This window comes from Mesoplodon mirus, assembly GCF_964341445.2.
Source record: "Mesoplodon mirus genome assembly, chromosome: 4".
Taxonomy (NCBI): Eukaryota; Metazoa; Chordata; class Mammalia; order Artiodactyla; family Ziphiidae; genus Mesoplodon; species Mesoplodon mirus.
Window position 1 is genome coordinate 74,113,709 of NC_138979.1, and position 22,414 is coordinate 74,136,122.

Consider the following 22,414-nt stretch of genomic DNA (forward strand, 5'->3'; position numbering starts at 1 on the left):
TTAGAGAAATGCAAATCAAAACTACAATGAGTTATCACCTCACACCGGTCAGAATGGCCATCATTAAAAAATCTACAAGCAATAAATGCTGAAGAGGGTGTGGAGAAAAGGGAACCCTCCTACACTGTTGGTGGGAATGTAAATTAGTATAACCATTATGGAGAACAGTCTGGAGGTTCCTTAAACAACTAAATATAGAACTACCATATGATCCAGCGATCCCACTCCTGGACATATATCTGGAGAAAACCATAATTCGAAAAAATACATGCACCCCAATGTTCACTGCAGTACTGTTTACAATAGCCAAGGCATGGAAGCAACCTAAATGTCCATTGACGGAGGAATGGATAAAGAAGATATATATATACACACACAATGGAATATTACTCAGCCATAAAAAGAACAAAATAGGGACTTCCCTGGTGGCACAGTGGTTAAGAATCTGCCTGTCAAGGCAGGGGACACGGGTTTGATCCATGGTCTGGGAAGATCCCACATGCCGTGGAGCAAGTAAGCCTGTGTGCCACAACTACTGAAGCCCATGCACCTAGAGCCCGTGCTCCACAACAAAGAGAAGCCACCACAATGAGAAGCCCACGCACTGCAACAAAGAGTAGCCCCCACTCGACACAACTAGAGAAAGCCCGCATGCAGTAACAAAGACCCAACACAACCAGAAAAAAAAAAAAATGAACAAAATAATGCCATTTGCAGCAACATGGATGGACCTAGAGATTATCATACTGAATGAAGTCAGACAGAGAAAGACAAATATCATATGATATGGCTTATGTGTAGAATCTGAAAAAAAGAATGGTACAAGTGAACTTATTTACAAAACAGAAATACAGTCACAGGTGTAGAAAATAAACTTATGGTTACTGGTGGGGAAAGGGGAGGTGGATAAATTGGGAGATTGAGATTGACATATACACACTACTATATATAAAATATGTAACTAATAAGGACCTACTGTATAGTACAGGGAACTCTACTCAGTACTCTGTAATGACCTATATGGGAAAAGAATCTAAAAAAGAGTAGCTATATGTATATGTATAACTGATTCACTTTACTGTACACCTGACACTAACACAACATTGTAAATCAACTATACTCGAGTAAAAATTTTTAAAAAAAGAAAGAAAATACTGCACATTTTGGTTCTAATTTAACAGTACACACTCAACTGGGGAAACCCAAAGAATTTCACCTATGGTCGCTAATAAAGGCATGAGTCCAAGCATTGCCACTTTCTCTGCCTGCATCTTGCCTTGGCCTCCCTGAGTGAGTCCTTAAGACTTGCTACTAATTATTGCAGGATCTATGAGTAATAAACTCATCTCCTTCAAAAAAAGAAAAAGAGAAAAAAAAGTGGGAAAAAATAGAGAAAGCCCTGCCTCCCAGGGCTGTCATTAGCCTCAGGATGACAGACGTCAGAGCACTTTGTCATTTGTAAAGCGTGACGTGAATGCCAGCTATCCATCTAGAAGTCATCACAGTGACAAGCATTGGTGTGGTCCACCCCATTTGTTCAGCTGTGAAAATGAATCACAGAAAGGCAGTTGCTTGGCTTGGGCGCACAGAGCAATGCTGGTGGCCAAGCTGAGGTCAGAGGCTACAGCTTTACAGTTACCTTCTGCTCATCCTCGTTGTCTGTTTTTAAACTGACTCCCAACACTGTAGTTTTCTTTTACTCATTTTTGAACTTCATATAAATGGAGTCATATAGTATCCCATTGTTCTAATAGACCATAATTTACCCGTTCCGCTGTTGATAGGTGCTTGGGTTGTTTCCATCTTGGGAACTAATACAAATACTGTGGCTGTGAACATTCTTGACAATGTTTTTGGTGAATGTACACACACATTTCTGTTTGATACAAACCTAGGAGTGGAATTGCTGGTATTGCATGTCTTCAGCTTTAGTAAGTACCGTCAAAGAGTTTTCCAAAGTTGTGGAACTAAGAATCTCATCATCAGTTTATGAGACACTTGATATTCTTACATCCTTGCTGACACTTGGTATTCTCCATCTCTTTCGTTCTAGCCATTTTGGTCGGTGTGAAGAGGTAGCTGGTTGGTTTTGTTTGTTTGTTTTTGTTTTTTAGCTGGTTGGTTTTAATTTGCTTTTCTCTGATGACTAACGAAACTGAGCATCTTTTCATGTTTTCTGGCCATCCTATATGTTTATATATCCTTTTATGTGAAATGTTTGTTCAAATCTTTTGCCCATTCTTCTATTGGGTCTTTTTCTTGATTGATCAGTAGGAGTTTTAGGGGTTTGTTTTATATATATTCTGGATACAAATATTTATTGGTTCTGTGCCTTACAAATCTCTCTCCCATTGCAAACATCTCTCACTTTCTTACAGTTGTCTTTGATAAACAGAAGTCCTTCATTTTGGGACTTCCTGGTGGCCCAGTGGTTATGAATCCACCTGCCAATGCAGGGGACACAGGTTAAATCCCTGGTCTGGGAGGATCCCACATACTGCGGGGCAACTAAGCCCGTGCATCACAACCACTGAGCCAGTGCTCTAGAGCCCACGAGCTGCAACTACTGAGCCCGTGCACCACAACTACTGAAGCTCGTGCACTCTGGGGCCTGCATGCCGAAACTACAGAGCCCACGTGCTGCAACTACTGAAGCCTGCGCACCTAGAGCCTGTGCTCTGCTACAAGAGAAGCCACTGTGATGAGAAGCCTGCGCACTGCAACAAAGAGTAGCCCCTGCTCACCGCAACCAGAGAAAAGCCTGCACACAGCAATGAAGACCCAGCGCAGCCAAAAAAAAAAAAAAAAAAAGTTCTTCATTTTAACATTTCCCTACCCCAGCTCATTTTAATATTTAATATTAAATAGTATAATTAGTATAATAGTATAATAAATAGTATAATTCATCAATTTTTTTCCTTTATGGCTAGTACTTTTTTGTTCTGTTTAAGAAATCTTTGCCTGACCTCATTCTCCTTTTCTTTGATGATTAGAAAAGTTACGAGAAAACACTGTCTATAAAGCTCACACACCACTGTCTTCATCTCTCTCCTAAGGGGCAATTAGGTCTCCTAATCCTAAACACTCCTACCCCATAAATTCACCTCCTGGGCCCGCCTTGTCTCATGAATACATGTCCACACACTGACACCATGCTCTGGAAGAGCTCTTAGGTCAAAGTGCATGAAATCACACACTTAACAAGGTGTCGTTGGTCTTTATGGGGACCAGCTGGTGCTGTGCTCCAGCCACTCATCCTGTTACCACTCCATTGAGAGGCGGGCAATAATGGGAATGTGGAGGCTTTTCTGAACCCAAATGTGCAAAATTCCACTCGACTCATCAACTTCTTTAGGGGCACAGAGCAGTTCTGACATACTTGAAAAATGAAAAAGGGCTGTGGGCTGTTCTGAGCTCATTGTCAAGCCTGCGGTTCTGCTTTCCCTCCCTTTGCGCCTTTGTTTCTGTCCCTTCAACATCTAAACATTTTCCAACTTTGGACAGCACAGTTGTGCGTCTCCTCTGCGCAGATGTTCGCGATTACTTGGAACAGCCGGCCTCTGTACTGAGTCCTCACACCCTCACGAGCCCCGCAGGGACTGCCCTGAGCTGTACGTGGGGACCCTGCCTGAGGTGTACCCTCCGGTCCACGGCTGCGCCCTGGAGGATGGAGCCCTCAGGCACTGTCGCCATGATTGGGTCTGGCATCCCGGAAGCACTGCATCTTTCAAAGAGCCTTAAGTACATCTGTTCTCAATTTTCAGACCACAAGGCGAGGATTTGGGTGCAAGGAGTTTATCTGGGAAGTGATCCCAGGAAGCACTGTGAGGGGGCAGGGAAATGAGGGGCGATCAAGCAAGGTGCACTGATGGGCGGACAACAGACCACCCCTGGGACCTTGCCAGATGTGTGGACCTTGCCTCAGAGCCATTCCACCGAGGGACCGGTGTCCAGCTCCCATCCCTTGTGGTCAAGGGTTGCTCTGTGGCCAGATAATGGCTTCTAACAGGCAGATCAGGGAAGCAGCAGGCCATGTGGGGGGACGGTGTCTGCCCTGAGTCCTGCAGGGGAGACCGAGGCAGATGGGGAGGACACCGGCCATGTCTGCTTCAGTTATTTTGAAAAAGTGTCTCATTCTGAGTACTTTACCCATGTCCAAGTTTCCCATTAATACAAATGGGAAAATGGGAGTCTGTGTTTTTAAATGCTCTTTCCTGTTTTAGTAGAATTATTTTAATTGTATATTCGTGGATGGTAAGAAATTGTCTAGGTGAAATACTATAAGAAATCACAGGTGGCTCAGCGGAGCTAGCAAGCAGGTGACCTCAGGGAGAATTGAAGTTTGCCTCTTCAACCCCAGGGCGGCCCTGAGCCTACATCACCTGTTGGGTTCTCACTCCTGAGGCTGCATAGCAGCTGCACCAGCCTCAGCTCCAGAGCGAGCCCACCCTGGGTTCTCACTCCTGAGGCCACATAGCAGCTGCACCAGCGTCAGGTCCAGAGTGAGCCCGCCCTGAGGAGGCTTGGTTGCTGAGGTTCTTTTCCCATGCGCTCTGTACAGCCGGTGGGAATCTGCCTTGTACCTTCCTACATTGAATGTATCTGCTTGTTAAGGGCTCCCAGGCACCAGCCTGCATCGGATGCCTCCTAGGCCCTCAATAGCTAGTGCAGGAACTGCTGAGCTCAACCCCCAGGAGGTGAGCCCTCCTAGGAGTAAATGCATGGAATTTTGTTGAGCTGAGTGATCTAGTTGAAATGATGCATCTATTTTTTTTGATATCCAGATACATGACCCTCCTTCTTCCCCTCATGTTTCAAATCCCAAATCCAAACCGGTCAGGGGGCCCCACCTTCCGGCCCCATTTTGACCTGTGTGCGGAGTTCTCAGCAGTCACGTTCCTTCCCTTGTCAGCAGCATCTGATGTGCGCTGGACTGTGGTGCCTGGTGGAAGGAGATACATCCTGCAAGACCAAACTGGACCCTCCCCTGGATGGCACAGAGTGTGGGGCAGACAAGGTAACCCAGCTTCTCACTGCCCCCAGCAGGCAACCCCATATCCCCTGCACATTGGCACCTCTTCTGAAAGGTGGTCCTCACTGCACTCAGGAGCCCCTGAAGCACCCCCGGGCCACCCCAGAAATGCCATGGAGCCCACTTAAGGCACAGAGGGATACGTTCAGCTCTCTCCTTTTTTTCTTATACAGGAATCATTTACTCAATATTTTTATTAAATTAACTCCTTTTGACACATGAGTGAATTTACTTAAAACTTTTATATCAGTAGACCGTAAATGGAAAAACAGGATCACTTGCCGTGCAGAAAAGGCTGTCATAAGATGATTTTAATGAGAACAATACTAGTGGTTAAGAGCGCCAGTCTTCGGCCTGATCTTCATTAACAGGAGAGAGTGGCAAGTGTTAGGAGAGGTGTTCAGGACCAGCAGCCACAGCCTAAGGCTTTCTCTCTAGTCTTATTGTACGAACTGAAAGAGATGCTGTGATCAGGACCATTAAGTCACATCTCCTGCCCCAGGGTTTGTGCCACATACGTTGGGAAATTATTTTAGAGGATTGGCTTTCTCTTATCCTCAGAAAGAGCCAAGGTTCTCCCACGTGGCACCAGCTGTATCATCTCCAAGCACCAATTCCAATCCTGAAGTTCAAAACTACAGAGCCAGGAAATACTGCCTTTCAGAAAGAGACTCACATTAAACAGTTTGCAGAAGATAGGTTTCTCCATGAGCCATGTGAATTCATCCTTTTTCTGGGAATTTAGAGAACCTCCACTGAACACTTTCACATGGAAGTTTAGGGCAAAATCCAAACCCCAGAGCCATAGCGGTGTCAGGTTGAATATGGAAGGAATGTCACCAGAGTTAGCAAACTTACACACCCCGAAATAGTCTACTTTTGTGTAAATTACAAAAATTGGGTTTTGGGGGTGTGGTGTTTTCTCACGTGGAGGGGATCTCAGTTTTTAGGGAGTAAGCAGGTTTGCTGCCCTGCTGTGTTTCAGTGGTGCCGTGCAGGGGAGTGTGTGAACAAGACGCCCATCCCGGAGCACGTGGACGGAGACTGGAGCCTGTGGGGCAGCTGGAGCATGTGCAGCCGTACGTGTGGCACGGGAGCCCGCTTCCGGCAGAGGAAATGCGACAACCCTCCGTAAGTCCCCCTGACCAGCCTTCTCCAGGGTGCCTGGATCGGGGTTTCCAAACTGCAGCTCGCATTGCCTTAGCAGAGCAGGGTCTGTCTCCCACTGTTGATTTGAGCTGAAGGAAAGTGAACTTGAACCAAAGGTCCAGGTTGCCAGGCATTGTGTGCGTCAGACAGCATCTCAGCTCAAACAGAACTCTCTCTGTAACAGAGATGCAGTAAGTCCTGTGGGGAGCTGGCTACCCTTCCTTGCGTGGGCCCTGGTAGAACCGTTTCTCATCCAGCTGGAAGAGAATCCCTCCCGGCCTGCTTCCTGGCTGCTTTAGACAAGGGTTATCCCAGGGAAACTGGCAGCCCTTCGGAAAAGTGAGGCTGACCTTCAAATTGGCTATGAGCTAATCTGGGAGCAGCCTGGCTGTTGATAAGTTACAAAGCATTTGTGGGTTCCACTCTTTTGTATCCAAATATCTTTCACCTGTCCTGTTAGAACTGTTTGACAGAAAATAGTTTTTTAGTTTTGTTTCCTCATAGGCTTCCTTTTATTGACTATGATGACACCGTAATCCTTGTTCACCTCTACACATTTGCTCCAAAAAACTCAGGGCTAGATCTTACACTTAACTGTAATAATTCCTTTATCACGGGTTTATTTTTTCTCCTTTTCTCTTGAAATTTCCCATGTTTAATGTTTCTTTAAATAATCTGTTTTACATCTTGTGTGCCATCAGCTACATCACATTAATTTTTGAAAATGAGCAAGTTATAAATTATGACTAAAAGGAAATGGTTTATATCTACAATTAAATTGTATTGATGAATAATTAGCAAACCTCTCCTGTATTTAAAAATTCGAATGCCCAAGGTATATCCCAGACCAATTAAACCACAAACTCTGCAGGTGGGGCCCAGGAATCTGATGTGCCAAATCTCTCTGGGTGACTCCAATGACCAGCCAAGGTTGAGAACCTCCAGATTAAAGGAAAACTTACGCTCACAGTTTAGTCAATGTCAAGAACACTGAATTTTCTGGTAGTGCTGTAAGCATTGGCATTATGTATTGTCTTATTAAAACTTTTCCCTCCAGCACCCAGCAGAGTGCCTGACAGATAGTAGGTAGGTATTTAATCTTTTAGAAATGAATTCTTAATTAAAAGCATAGGTGGTATATTAGGATTTTCCAGAGAGGCAGAACCAATAACCACATACGTATGATTTATTATCGGCTCACATGGTTATGGAGGCTGAGAAATTCCATGATCTGCCACCTGCAAGCTTAAGGCCCAGGTGTAATTCAGTCTGAGTCTGAAGGCCTGAGGACCAGGGGAGCCCACGATGTAAATCCCAGTCCAAGGGCAGGAGAAGATGAGAGGAGACGTCGCAGCCCAAACAGTGAGGCCTCCTTCTGCCTTTTGTTCTAATCAGGCCCTCAGTGGATTGGGTGATGCCCACCCACACTGGGGAGGGCAACTGCTCTAGGAGTCCACCAATGCAAATGCTAATCTCATCTGGAAACACCCTCACAAACACCCCCAGGAAGAATTTTTAGTCTCAGCATCCCATGGCCAGTCAAGTTGGTACATAAAATTTGCCATCATAGATGGGTAGATGATTAGAAAACCTATTTAGCTAAGTGGTGAGAGGTTAATAGTGGCTTCAGTTTTTCCATTTCTCTGTGATGATGTTAAGATAGTTCCACCTCTCGCCCAAAGAAGAGAGCTCTGGGTTTGGAATCGTGGTGTGGAGATTTGGGCCTGGTTTGTTTGGTTATTGGTCGTGTGACCTCAAGGAAGACCCTTCTCTCTCTGGGCCTCAGCTTCCTCCATTACAGGGAGCTGGCATGGTATAGTAGGAAGAGCCAGGCTTCAAAGCCAGAACTGACAAGGCTTCAAATCCCAGGGCCACTTTTTATAGCAACAGGCAGCTGTTACCTTCCTATCCATCTAAAAATTGGAAAAATCCATAGGAATGCATGTAAAGTACATGATCTGTATTTACTACACGGCCCCTCTTGATATTAGCACCAGGAGAAGAACAGGGGCAAGACCACACGCCCTACCTCCTACCTCACAGCACTGCTTTGAGGCTCAGAGGAGAAAGGATTTGTTAAGTGCAGAGCACAATTTGCAAAGGCTGTGACTGTCATGGGTGCTCCATGTTTGTGATTGGAGCTCAGGTGCCCTGGCCAAGGACTGCTCTCCTTTGGCACATTACGTACATCATCCCAGGTCAGGTGACACCCAGTAAATGTCATAGGAGGGGAATATCTGACCCTTTAAATACCTCTGGAAGGACTCTGTGTCCCAAGATGGTCAACAATAGGATTGTGTTTAGGTGAAGGCACCTTTGCAAGAATAAGATGTTATCAATGCTGAGCAAATGTGTTAGGCAAAACTTGCACGGGACCTACCTGATTTTGTGTTTTATGAAGATGACGTCGCCTAAGGTGCACCCACCCCCCAACCATGCTTCAGCTCTGCCCATTGTCCCCACCCCAGCTGCTTTCTCTGTTCTGGGCCCAGGGGCATTTTGTGATGGGAGGCTCCTAAAGACCCCTGAGTTCAGAGGGCTGAGTGAACATACCCCCCACCCTGGCCTGAACTGCCATGGGATTTCCCACGCTGTGTCCTCACCCCACCCCTCCAGGCCCATTGGCCCCATAAAGAGGCTGTTCTGGAAATCCCAAAGTTGTTTTAGAAACCTTCTTCCATTCCTCTACTTTATCAGGTGGCCCCCGACTGGCAGTCATGAACTTCATCTCTCCTTGTCCCCTTCCTACATCTTATCATTGAGGAATGGGGACGCTGTAGGACTACTGCATGTAGACAGCTGAGGGGTTTTGTGGGTCTCAGCACCTCAGGTGGTTGTGGGCTCTGACACATCCCCAGGAGGGAAGTCTTCCAGCAACACCCCGTGGGGCAGGGCAACTGGAGAAGGACCCGAGAGAGGACACCCTCCTCGGAGATGCCTCTCCAACACGGGGCCTTCAGTAAACCTGCACAGGGTCCTAACTCAGGGCCAGGGACCCTGCTCGGTGTACGCTTACGATAAGCAAAACTGGATAAAGTCCCCGCCCCCCTATAGGGGCATAGTCCTGCCAACTGCCCTTGGTTTTCTCCTGGACACCTCAAACCTGACGGTTCCTAAGCTGCGATCTCTCCTCCCCCAAACTCCCCTCCCAGCCCACGTCCCCCTCAGTAAATAGCACCACCAGCTGTTGCACGGGTCGAGTTCAAAGCACCTGAGTGCATGCATGTCCCCTTGTCCCCTCTCTTCCTCCTCCATGTCTGATAATGATAAGAACAGGGCACGCAGGACCCTGTCCAGGTGCCAGGTTCCCTTCTAGACATTTGCACATAGTAAATCACCTAAATTTGTCGTAAGGGAGAGGCGTCTTTTTTGTCCCCTTTGCGCACGTTGAAAACTGAATCATATGGAGGTTAGGTAACTTGCTACAGGTCACACAGCTGGGCAATGGCCAGTCAGGTTTGGACCCAGCGGCGAGGCTCCAGTGTCCTTTCGGACGATCGGCATCAGCCTCCCTGCTTCCCACATGATCCCCCCAGCCCCTAAATTCATTCTCCACAGAAAGCCAGAGACATCCACTTACCAGTAAAGCCAATTATACCTCTTCCTGCTTCAGCCCTTTTGTTCACTCCCCGCTGCACTTAGAATGAAATCCATGCTCTTCACCGTGGCCCCTGTATTAGTTTCCTGTGGCTGCCATGATAAATTACCAGGACTTGGTGTCTTCTTTTTAAATTTATTTTTTATTCATTTATTTGTGTTGTGTTGTGTCTTCGTTGCTGTGCACGGGCTTTCTCTAGTTGCGGTGAGCGGGGGCTACCCTGCGTTGCGGTGCGCTGGCTTCTCATTGCGGTGGCTTCTCTTGTTGTAGAGCACGGGCTCTAGGCTCACGGGCTTCAGTAGTTGTGGCTCGTGGGCTGTAGAGAGCAGGCTCAGTAGTGTGGCACACGGGCTTAGTTGCTCTGCGGCATGTGGGATCTTCCCAGACCAGGGATCGAACCTGTGTCCCCTGCACTGGCAGGCGGATTCTTAACCACTGCACCACCAGGGAAGTCCCTTGGTGTCTTAAAACAATATAAATTTATCCTCTCACAGTTCTAGAAACCAGGAGTTTGAAGTCAAGGTGTCAGCAGGATTGATTCCTTCCTGAAACTCTGAAGGAGAATCCATTGCTCGCCTGTCCCCTTGCCCTTGGTGGCTGCCAGCCTTCTCTGCCCTATAGACTTAACCACTCTAGCCTCTGCCCCTGCCTTCATGTGGACGTCTTCTCTGTGCTTCTCCTCACCACCTCTTCTCTTCTCAGGACACTGACCATTGGGTTTAGGGGCCACCCTAATCCAGGATGATCTCATCTCATAATTATGAGATCCTGATGATATCTAGCAAGACCCTTTTCCCAGTTAAGGTCACATTTGCAGGTTCTGGGTGGGTTTGTCTTTGCAGGGGAAGGCACCACCCTATTCAACCTACTGCACCTCCTTTCTGTTGTCAGACACAACGGCCCAACCTCCGGACCTGGGTCAGTGCTCCTTTCCCTCTTCCCGGCTTCCTTTGCCCTCTTTGTGTCTTCTCTTCAGACAGGCCTCCTCCCCTGACCACGCTGCCCGAGGCAGGTGCCTGCTCTACACGCTCTCTCTGCACCCTTTCCTAACGTTACAGGTATTATAATGATTTATAATTACTCATATGCATTTGCTCACTTGTTTTCACTGTGTCCTCCCCCACTGACCTTTGAGCTGTTGGGCCCCATCCTCCTTCCATGCCCACAGCAGACCAGCCCTCTGTAATGTGTACTTGACCACCTGACTGTCTAGACGCATGCTTGCTGAGAAAAAGCAAACTTTCTGATCTTCCAGTGCTGCAAAACACACATCTAATATTGTCATTCCTTAAAAAACACAAAGGTTATTGTGGATTATTATGCCAAGGAGGTGAGTCACCAGGTAGACCCCTTCCCTTGCACCATCTAGCCTCACTGAGGCCCACAAGCTGTGAACAGCCAGGAATGGGGTCCAGGTGCCCCTGGGCATGAGGGCCATCTTCACCTGTGCCTTCCCTGCCCCAGTGAGGCTGTGCTCACAGCTAGAGGTGCTCAGAGCCATCTCAAGAGCAAGCTCCAAACATAATCTGGCTTTGTTTATTCCAAGTGAGAGAAACAATATGTTTTTGCTCCTATAATAGTTACGCCTTGGTAGTCGGTCCAGTCTTTTGCAATAACAGTGTAGCTCCATTTCCTGTTCTGAAGCAACAGGCTCTTTTTCCCCTGTAGTTTTCTACAAGGTTTCTCACCTTCATGGAACCACCCAGGTGAACGGGAAGAGAAGGGGCTGGCCTTGGGGGGCAGCTTTGCAGCAGTCCTGCTTCCTTCCCAGGGAGAGGCAGGAGCAGGGAGGGTTTGCTGAAGTCCAGGCAGTAGCTGTCAGCCTGCTTTTGCAGAATGGCCTGAGGTGGTGATTGTTACAAAGCACAGCTGATGGAGGCCCCAAGCCAAGCTCTGACCAAAACAATGTCCTCTCCCAGCTCACTCCTTAAATCACCAGGCTCGCTGCCTTGAGATTTCCCAAGAATGTCCAAATCTCACTGCTATGTACATCTCCTACTTGGAACTCTCCCACCACCCTCTCCCCACCCCCTTCACTTTATATTCCTGGCACCTTTCCCATCTTCTGCAGCTGGTTTATTCACTGTCCAAAATACTGGCAAAAGAGTCCCCCCATTTTTTTCTCTAGGTCTTTACAGCTATTGGAATTTTTATTTCTTGCCAACTAACATCAAGGCTTTGGGGACCATCCGTGTTTTTAATCCAGCTTCCTAAGCTTGTCCTTTCCTGACATAATTTGTGTTGCTGTCAGTGGGAGTTTTTGCCAAAAGAGAGTTCATCTCTAATGTGAATTCTGGTACTCCATCAGGAGGCTTGTGTTTGGGGGATGGCTGGGGAGTACGGTGGGGAGAAAAGCCTCCATTGATCTTGTGTGAAAAGCCAGCTCTGCACAGGAAGGATGGGGAGGTGAGTGGATCTTAGAAGCAGGAGTGCATTAGGGTCACCACACAGCGTCCACACCCTGAGCATCAGGAAGGAAAGCAGCCCACCTCCTCCTAAAACCTTGGGGTGTGAAGTTATGTTCCTGTAATGGCTTTTTGCTTCCACAGTGAAACCCCCATACGTGTGCTTTTAACGTAACTGGTACTCACAGGGATAGTTTTTTAAAATCACAATTTTCTGCACTTGAGCCTAAGTTCCATGTGTTACTTGGTACTTTTCAGAGGAGGCCTTAACATTAGGACAGCGGCTGCCCTGTGGGGGCATTAGTAGCTCTGCAGCACTTTGGTCCCACGGCTGTGCCCTGCTTGCTCCTCAGAGCTCTTGGTGCAAGAACAGGAGGCAGAACTGCTGAAGTCACCCTGTCTCTGGGTGGTGAGTGGGTCTTAACCACTGTGGTGGCTTTATCTTCTGATCTACCTTCCTTCAACAGAGCATAGCAAAAAACCCAAAAGCGCTGCCGCTCAGCTGCCTCTTGCTCTTCCTTCCACCTGAATGCTGCCTGTCATCCAGGGAAAGGGCAGACCTGCTGTCTGTGATGCTGATCATCTGAGCAGACCTTCGTGCTTCCCTGCTCTGTGCTGAGTCTGCCTGGGGCCCTTGGGACCCACCTGGCAGGAGCCGGTCCTACCCCACAGGAGCTCAGAGGGACTCGGCTTTCTCTCCGAACTTTCTCTCCGCTTTCCGGGTTCTCGCCCCAGCCTCTCTACCTTATGCTTTGCCTTGTTTTAAACAGCTATCTTATGGTGTAATGTGCAGAAAGGGCACCTACCCTTGAGTATGTGGCTCCCAGCACAGCACTGCTCATCGCGGTGGAGCACATGTGCTGGGCATGCATGCAGGTACGTGTTGGCTCCTGGTGTGTGTGTGACTGGGTGAGGGCCTGGTTTGCAGAGTGGCCATGCCATCCCCTTTCCCTGAGCAGCAGTAAGCTTCCACCTGCCCCCAGCCTCCCCACTGCTCGGTGCTGTATGTCTTTTCCACTCTGACCGTTCTGGTGGATGTGTAGTGGTAGCTTGGTGAGGTTGTCCTGTGCATTTCTTTCATAAGCAGTGAGGCTGAGCATCTGATTGTGTCTGTAGTTGCCACTTGGATATCCTTTCCTGTGACCTACCTGGTCCAGTCATTTGGGTTTATGTCTAAACTCCTACTGTTGCAAGAAGGGGGACCCTTTCCAGGGCCCAAGAGTGGGCTCTTGTCTAACACTCGGAAATGAATTGTCCTAGGAATCACACATGTTGACAAAGCAAGAGACTTTATTGGGAAGGGGTGCCCAGGCAGAGAGCAGCAGGGTAAGGGGACCCAGGAGGACTGCTCTGCCACGTGGCTCGCAGTCTCGGGTTTTAGGGTGATGGGATTAGTTTCCTGGTTGTCTCTGGCCAATCATTCTGACTCCGGGTCCTTCCTGGTGGCACACACATTGCTCAGCCAAGATGGATTCCAGCGAGAAGGATTCTGGGAGGTTGGCAGGACATATGGAATGGCATCTCCTCTCTCCTTCTGACCTTTCCCGAATTCTTCTGGATGGTGGTAGCTTGTTAGTTCTGCATCCCTTACCAGGACCTCGTGTTGTAAGATAACTCATGCAGTTGGTTATTATGGTGCCTGACCGGCGCGGGCGGTTTCTGACAGTGGTTCCCCTAACTGTACTTTGATCGTATTAAGAAAGTCCTGATAGAGTACAAATAGAAATTGGGGATTGATATTGGAGAAGCATCTTGAAAATCCATCACACCCCCCATGCCTGTCTCAGTGGGTGAGGCTGGCATTCCTCACCTCACAGTAGCCAGTGGGTAGCCCCCATCCCTAACCTGCTCCTGCTACAACCAGGAGCACTTGTGAGTCGCACTTTCTTATCTCTACCACTCACTTCCCTGCTGTGCGGTCATTTAACATATTGGAGCTTTGATTTCCTCATCTGAAGGATGCAGTGAGGATCCCCCTTCTGATTCTTTGTGCCGACTTAATGAGGTAACGGTTATGGAGAGCAGGCAGAGTGTAAGCCCTCTGGGCATATTAGTGTATGATCACCGTTAACGTGAAAGTGCCTCTGTTCTTACCTGTGTCCTCAAGGATGAGATTTCAATGTGCTGCCACCTCCCCTTGCATTTCCAAGGGTCCTCATGGAGGCTTGGAGCCCTTCCAGCCATTGTGGGAAAGGCTGAGCGTTGGTTACGGACCTACTTCTAGCTCTCAGAAACAGAGGACTCTGTTCTACCACAAATCCTATTATGGTAACCATCCTTCATTTTAGCCATGTCAAGCTTGGTTTCTGTTATTTTGGCCTTCCTAGGTGCTTTGTATTTTACCCACACTGTATAACTCAGGGTAAGTGAGAACCCCAGCCTCTGCTCCTCAGACTTTGGGAGAGTGATCTCTCCTGCCTGTGTTTGCAGCCCTAACACAGCATCTCCTGAAGGCCCTGTGTCCATACAACTCAAGCTTGGTCCACTCACCTGGCGTGGGTTCCTTGGTAAAGCTGGCCCCTCCTCCAAGTCTTCCCCCAGAACTTCTGTTCATAAGCTACTCGTGGACCTTCCTGTCAGACATGCCTTCCCCCTGCAAAGATTCTCTTCCGTCTTCTTTATGGCATGTATAGAGGGCCTCTTTCTGTGGTCTCAGCACCAGTGTGTACCCAGGAGGCCCTCACTGGTGTCACGGTAACACTCAGATGGCCTATGTTATTGACACCATCTTAAAGAGTGAGTGGGCTGAGTGCAGGGTCCTGCCACAGATCAACATATTGAAACTGGGATGATTTGGGTAGAAAATCATGCTGCTTGTGGATTGTTTCTCCCTTTTCCCATGTTGTTCAAAAGAGTGACCCAAAGGAAAACTGGAAAAATCAACTCTTTTGGTCTTTTTTTTGAACAGGGAAAGTTTAATGTGAAAAAGCATTAGCTATAACAGGTGATTGTAGTATTGGGGAATTAGCTGCTAAGATGTAAAGAACTCTAGAGACACAGGAAGAGCAGATACAGGAAGCAGCCCCTATCTCAGGTCTGAGGCAGGGCACCCAAGGAAGGAACAAATATGGATGAGGGTGCCCCCCTCGCACACACACCCAGGGCTGAAATTCCTTGGACTTGTTGGAGAGGGTACAACCAGGGCCCACTGGATGAGGGAGACGTTTGCAGAGGTGCTGCACTTGTGGGAACCTCTGGGAAATCACACTTAGTGGTGTCAGGGAAAACCGTCCAAAGGAGAAACTGCATGTGAGACCAGGCTGAGAATTTTCCCAGAGTGTTGGTGTGCTCAGAAGCTGCCGTCGGAAGCTGCCTAGAGGGAGGTGGCATGCATCACAGGCCACCACAGGAACCTACAGGGAGAAGTCACATACCAGAACCAGAGACAAAGCCTGTCCCTCCTCTAGGGTCTCTCTAGTAGCTGGTTCTGATAAAGCTTAGCATCATGGCTGCTTGACTGGAGAGCTTTAATTCTTCATATGGCTTCAAGTTACCATCTAGTGTCCTTTCATTTGAACTTGAAGCATTTCTTGTAGGGCAGGTCTGATGGTAAAAAACTTCCTCAACTTTTGCTTATCTGGGAATATCTTAATTTCTCCCTCACTTTTGAATGACAGTTTTGCTGGGTATAGAACTCTTAGTTGATAGATTTTTTTTTTCCTTGAGAACTTTGAATGTATCAACCCACTGACTTCTGGCCTCCAGGGTTTCTGATTAGAAATAGGCTTGTAATTTACTGAGGATCTCTTGTCTGTGATGTGTTGCTTCTCTCTTGCTGCTTTCAAGATTCTCTCCTTGTCCTTTGACAGTTTAATTATAGTGCATCTCAGTGAATTTATCCTATTTGAATTGTAGATTCATGTCTTTCTTCAAATTCGGGAAGTTTTAAGCCATCATTTCTTCAAATAATCTCTCTGCTCCTTTTTTCTCCTTCTGAGACTCCCATGATGTGTATCTTAGTCCCCTTACTGGTTTCCCACAGATCCCCTCTGCTTACTTTTCTTTATTCTTTTTTCTTTTCATTCCCCAGACTCAATATTTGAATTCATAGGACAAATTCATAGAACAAATGTATATTCCTGATTTTTGTTTCTGCCTGCTCAGATCTGCTTTTGAACTCAACTGGTAAATTTTTCATTTCAGTTATTGTACTTCTCAACTTCAGAGTATTTTTTCCTTTTTATAATTTCTATCTCTTTATTGATATTCTCACTTTTTCATGTATCATTTTCCTGTCTTTGTCTACATCTTCCTTTAGCACGTTGAACATCTTAAAGACTGTTGTTTTATAGTCTTTGTCTAGTAAGCCCAACCTCTGGGCTTCCTTCAGTTTCTACCAGTGTATTTTGTTCCTTTGAATGGGCCATACTTTCCTGTTTCTTTATATGCCTTGTGATTGTTTTGTTGAAAACTGGACATTTGAATCTTACAATGTACCTCTGGAAATCAGCTTCTCCTCCTTCTTCCCGGATTTACCGTTTCTTTGCTACTGAAAAATTTCTCTGTGTTGGGGATCAAACTGAAGAAGTGTAAGGTCTTCTCTGGCCTTTTCTGAGCCTTCATCTCTTCTTGGACAAATCTAGTGGCTTTCTAAATTTTCCCATCTATGCAGTTGCTTCTGAATAACCTAATCCTTAAATATCTGGCTCCTAAAAGGAGAAAAAGATTTTTTTAAAATGTATTGCTCACTGAAATTCTCTGGTAGGGGCTGCAGCTGGTAGGGATTGCAGCAGTGGTGGCCAGCCTCTATGCCCGTACCTCAGAAATCAAAAGCAGCACTGAGCAATCAGAACACAGAACTCTGATATTTGGAGGACAAGGTCCTTATTGTCCACCCTGGCTCCAGCAAGCCACACCAGGAATGTAGGCACAGCTACCTGCCATGGGACTGGGACATGGTGTACAGATAGCCACTACCACACTCAAGATTGAAATTGACCAAAATTAACCACAGCTTACCAGCTAAGCTTTCTCCTGGAGGCTGCAAGCTTTCGGATAGACTCCAGAGTTTCAAAATAGTTACTTCAGGCAGTTTTTGCCAGTACAGTTTTGGTCCAGGTGGAGAGATTCTTGGTGCTTCCTACTCCACCATTTTCCCTGACATCACTTTGTCTTTTGATCCTTTTAAGATAAATTCTGATAATATAGTTCAATTCAGTCTAACTACTGTTTATTAAAGACCAGCCTGTGTAGGATTCTCTGCTTGAGGATGCAGAGGAATAAGAGGAAAACAGGAACTCAGCTGACTATTTCACAAGGTTGATGATAAGCAGCATAGCAGAGACCCAAGTAGGGTCAGGAGAGGTTCCAGGCAGGAAAGAAAAATAGGCTGCAGGATGGAGGTATCCTTAAGCATGGGCAGAGTTAGGGATCAGGGAGTGGGGAAGATGGGGCAGTGAGCCAGATGGGGGCTGAAAGGAGACTTGCCTGTGGGAGAAGATTGGACGTGGAGAAGAAAGAGGATAAACAGAGTTCAGGAGGGAAGCATCCTGAGGCACATGTGGTATCTCATGGGCTGCCCCCTCTCAGGCCCACTTTCTGCTGGATCCAGGAATTCTCTTATGTCACATCTAATCTGCTCTCCACCTGCCTGCTGTGAGGCATAAAGGTAGTTGGCATATGAGGGTCAGTCAGACGTAAATCTGGAAAACTCAATTGATGGAGGAAATTAAAAAGGAAACTAAAACAAAGTTTGATGACAATTCAGGAAGTTAATTACATGACATGTGCAAATCTCAGTCCACACCCTAAGGTGTGTAGGAAACATAGCTTCCTTTATTGTTTTAGCAACAACCTAATTTGTATTTTTGCACTCCATTCTAGTCCATTTTGGATTCCTGATCATTTCAGGAGTTTTTGCCCCATTTTCCCTGAGTCTGCATCTAAGTTTGGTTGAGGATGCATCTGGTTATTGTGATGTCTGGTGTATTCATCTCCTAGGGCTGCCGTAACAACCCTCTGACTGGGTGGCATAAACAACAGATTTATTTTCCCAGTTCTGGAGGCTAGAAGTCCAAAATCAAGGTTTGGAAGGGTTGGCTCCTTCCGAGGTCTGTAAGGGAGAATCTGGTGGTTTACTGGCAATCTTTGGCATTCCTTAGAGTGCAGAATCATCACTCTGATCTCTGTCTTCATCTTCACATGGCGTTCTCCCTGTGGGTGTCTGTCTCCAGATTTCCCCTTTTTATAATAACAGCATTCACACTGAATTAGGAGCTCACCCTACTGTAGTATGACCTCATCTTAACTAATTACATCTGCAGTGGTCCTATTTCCAAGTAAGGTCACAGTCTGATGCTCTAGAGGTTAGGACTTCAGCATATGAATTTAGAAAGGACATAATTCAACCCACAACTTCTTACCATAGAGCATCTCTGCCTCACCCATTTCTTCTCTGGTCCCAGCCATGGGATGTGCAACTCGCCTGTTGCAGAAAAGATGTCCCTCCTGCTGGTCCACATGGTTCATCAGGGCCAGCCCCTCTCTGTTCCTTCTGCGCCATGCTTTGTGGCACAGAAATACATTCATCTATCCATACTTGGCACTTGGGCCTGAGGCTCCTGGGGAGGTAGTCTGAGGCTCCACCTATCCGAGCATGCCATGCAGTCGTTTCCCTGAGCTCTAGCTGCCTCCCTGGTACTATGGGCAGGCAAACGAACAAATGATCCCTCTCTTCTCAGATGTCATAAGCCTTAGAGAGGTTTTGCTGTTCCCTAACTTTGAGATCAAAACTCAGAACCCTCTGTGGAGCCCCTAGCGTATGTAATCTCTCAAGGCTGCCTCCACTCCCAGGTGGGAGAGGTGTTGTCTGGGGTGTATGAGGTGGGCATGGAGGTATGAGCGGCGCCTTTCCTCCTACTCCAGATGTTTCCTTGAACACATTTATGTAGACCAGGGGCTGGCAAGCTATGGCCCATGGGTCAAATCTGGCCCACCACTGGTTTTGTAAATAAAGTTTGATTGGCACATAGCCACACCCTTTTGTTTACACATTGTCTTTTGTTGCTTTTGTCCAGCAGTGGCAGAATTGAGTAGTTGCAACAGAGACTGCGTGGCCCACAAAGCCAAAAAAATTGACTGTCTGGCCCTTTGCAGAGAAAGTTTGTGGATTCCTGGTGTAGATTATTGTGACACAAAAGCCTAAAGACTTTTGCCCCCTTCTGCTGTCATATCTCTTCCATAAGGCAATCATCATAGGGTGGTCTTACTGTCTGAACACAAGAAATGGCAAAGAGAGTAAAGGAAATATTCAAAATGAAATGGTTAGTGTATCAAAAATGTCACCTTGCTAACAGGTGTGTACAGTTTGTGAAAAGTCATTGAGTGGAGCAGGTGTGATTTGTGCTGAATTTCAATAAAAAAGTGCCGGGGGAATGGTGAGGGGAGGTGGGGTCAATCTTACTCCATCGTGATGCTCTTGGCATCATGGAGGTGAAGGGCACCATTGAGGTTGCCCAGGTCAGAGTCCTAAGAGGACATCCAGGGCCTCATGGAAGAGCTGGGCAGAGACAGCTTCAGCCAGCTAGGCCAGGGTCCTGCTGCTCCTCCTCAGTGCCCCTCCCATGTGCAGACATGGCCAGAGAACACAACTGGGTCTCCAGCACTGGTTAAAGCCCCAGACTAAGCACAGAGCATCTAGGACCCAAGACCACAGCATGGAGCACGTGTGGTCTCACGCTTGCCTGGTAAAGGGTGCAAAACTGGGATCCGGCTGGTCTCTACACAAAGCCCATGAACAAGTGAATTAATCATTCTTATTCTTTTCATTACAGAGTAAATGAGAGCTATTTATTTACCCATCCTGAAACTTAATGACCTCTGGAGTATAGCTAGGAGCCATTTAAAGGTCTTCATTTTGTAGGAGACAAAAAATCAAAAAACCCACACACACCAAAAATTCCCCTTGGGGTTTTCAGTGTTACAGATGGTCAAGTTTTAAGTTCAGATGAAAGACACAATTTGTGGATCTTGGTGAACTGATTGATCCTCACTGTATTCTAATTCCAGATGACCTTGATTTACAGTTCTTGGATTCATTTTTCTGATGGCTCACTTAACATGGTCGTCATCATGGGCCTGGGATTGCTGAGAGATGGTGTGTAAGAGGAGAGGGAGGTTGTTTTGGAAACTTCGCCTGCCCCTTCCCCCTCCGGAAAGAGAGGCCGAACCCGAGCACCCCTGCTATTTCCGCAGCCTGTCTGGTTAACGCAGACCACTGTCTTCCTTCTAGCCCGGGGCCTGGAGGTACGCACTGCCTGGGCGCCAGCGTGGAGCACGCAGTCTGTGAGAACTTGCCCTGCCCCAAGGGCCTGCCCAGCTTCCGTGACCAGCAGTGCCAGATGCATGACCGGCTGAGCAGCAAGAAGAAGGGTCTGCTGACAGCAGTGGTGGTTGACGGTAAAGGCATATGGCGCATCCTTTCAGAGTGGCCTCCCTCCCTTCCTTCCCAAGACCATAAACACCTCCTAGGAAAACCCCCAGGGCATCCCCACCCCCACAATCCACCCAAGAGGACACTTCAGTCCTGCCCAGCTCAGCTGTGGACCCACAGGGAGTTGAACTTGGATGACCCAGCTCTGTGAGGTTTCCCAAAAGCAGCTGTGAGGCAGGCAGTGGACCAGATACCTCCTGCCCGCCCCCTACCCTCGTTCTGTTCATAGCAAGGTGGGTGCGCTGGCAGCCTGCCATCTAATACCCTGTGCTGCCGGGCCCAGGCCAGTGTTGAGGAGAGCGAGGCTCTGCAGGAGCAGGGCAGCGGGTTTGTGTGTCTGCTGTTTCTCTTTCCAGTGGTGACGCTTTCTTGCATTTCTTTTCTTGGTTCATCTTGGATTGGCTCTTACTCCTTAACTGGAGTGTTTGGGGAAAGTTTTTTTTTTTTTTTTTTAACTTAGGTAACATTGGTTTATAACATTATGTAAATTTCATGTGTACAACACTATATTTTTCACTTGTGTATACACTACAGTGTGCTCCCCACCAGCAGTTAAGTTTCCATCCATCACCATACAGTTGACTCTCTTTACCCTCCCCCCACCCCCCTTCCCCTCTGGTAACCACTACTCTGTTTATTGTATCTATGTGTTTGTATTTGTTTTGTTCCAGGACAGTTTACAACTTGGGGAAGATGATAATAAGCACAGGTCACATTTTCTTTCCCAGAGTTTTCTCCCAAATCAAGAGACTCTGCCCACTGGACATTACAAGCATTTCCAGTGGCTGATAAAATTCGAGGTGGGGTATCAGGTCTATAGGATTTGTGATGTTTGTTTATTGTCCATAAGATCTCCCAGGGCCTAGTTCAGGGTTTTTCATGCTTAAAATTCTGTTCATCTTCAGGAAACAAGAATGTGTTATAATGATGACAACATGGTCCCATTTATGGAGCATACCATGTGCCAGGCTCAAGTTAGCTCTGCTTATATCATCTCATTAAACATGCAAAACCACCCGTGCAGAAGGTGAGAGGTTACAGGTTACGTAACACGTCTAAGCTGCTGCATGAGGAGCAGGGAGGGAACTGAGCCCAGTTCCGGAGGAGCTGACTCAGAAGATAACCAGCTGGCTTCCAGTAAGACAGAAAGATTTCACGAGTGCTGAGTGAGGATGCTTCAATAAGAACTCAAGCAACTGGGCCTGATTTTTACACAGGCTCTGTGTATTTTGCAGGAGGCAAAATACTTTGCAGGAGAATGAGGTTCCTGTGCCAGGACTTAGGTTTCTTCCCTGTGATCTGAAGAACCTCTGAAATATACACTCTGTTACAAGCTCAAGCGTGCATAACTATGCCGGGGGTAGACCCAGGCAGCACAGGGAATAATGGCCTCAGATCCGCAGCTTTTAACCCAACAACCTGACCCATCACCTTCAAACTGACATGGGACGTTCTAAACCAGAGCAGAGAATACCAACCCACCCAGCCACGGCTCATTTTAAAGCTCATCTGGGAGCTCCCTTTTTTACAAAGACCACCACCTTTGGGAACTGTGTGATTATAGCCACCCTGTCGCCTAATCAGCAGATTTCCAGGGAGATGGAGCCTTCACACCCTCGGCTTTCCCTGCAGACTAGGGAGAGAGGAGACCCATGCTCCCAAACGGGACAGGCAGCTGGAGGCGGGGCTCACAAAAAAGCCTTGTGGCTCTGCCTGGGCATTCATCTGATGCAGGAAGACATTTGAGGCCTCTAGACGTCCCAGGCACTCGGACCCCTAATCGGAAGGAAGATAGTGCT

General features: G+C 47.3%; 1 protein-coding gene across 5 annotated transcripts in view; it reads left to right on the forward strand.

Moving 5' to 3' along the window:
- The window catches only part of ADAMTS17 (ADAM metallopeptidase with thrombospondin type 1 motif 17), a 351,667-nt gene that overhangs the window by 214,785 nt on the left and 114,468 nt on the right, over window positions 1-22,414 (forward strand). For 4 of the 5 annotated variants that reach the window (XM_082617115.1, XM_082617116.1, XM_082617119.1 and 1 more), the window contains 3 exons: window positions 4,913-5,017; window positions 6,018-6,163; window positions 20,415-20,581. In XM_082617115.1, the coding sequence (XP_082473241.1) occupies window positions 4,913-5,017; window positions 6,018-6,163; window positions 20,415-20,581 (418 nt within the window). The remainder of the gene's footprint in view (window positions 1-4,912; window positions 5,018-6,017; window positions 6,164-20,414; window positions 20,582-22,414) is intronic. The other variant, XM_082617117.1, reaches the window with a different exon arrangement.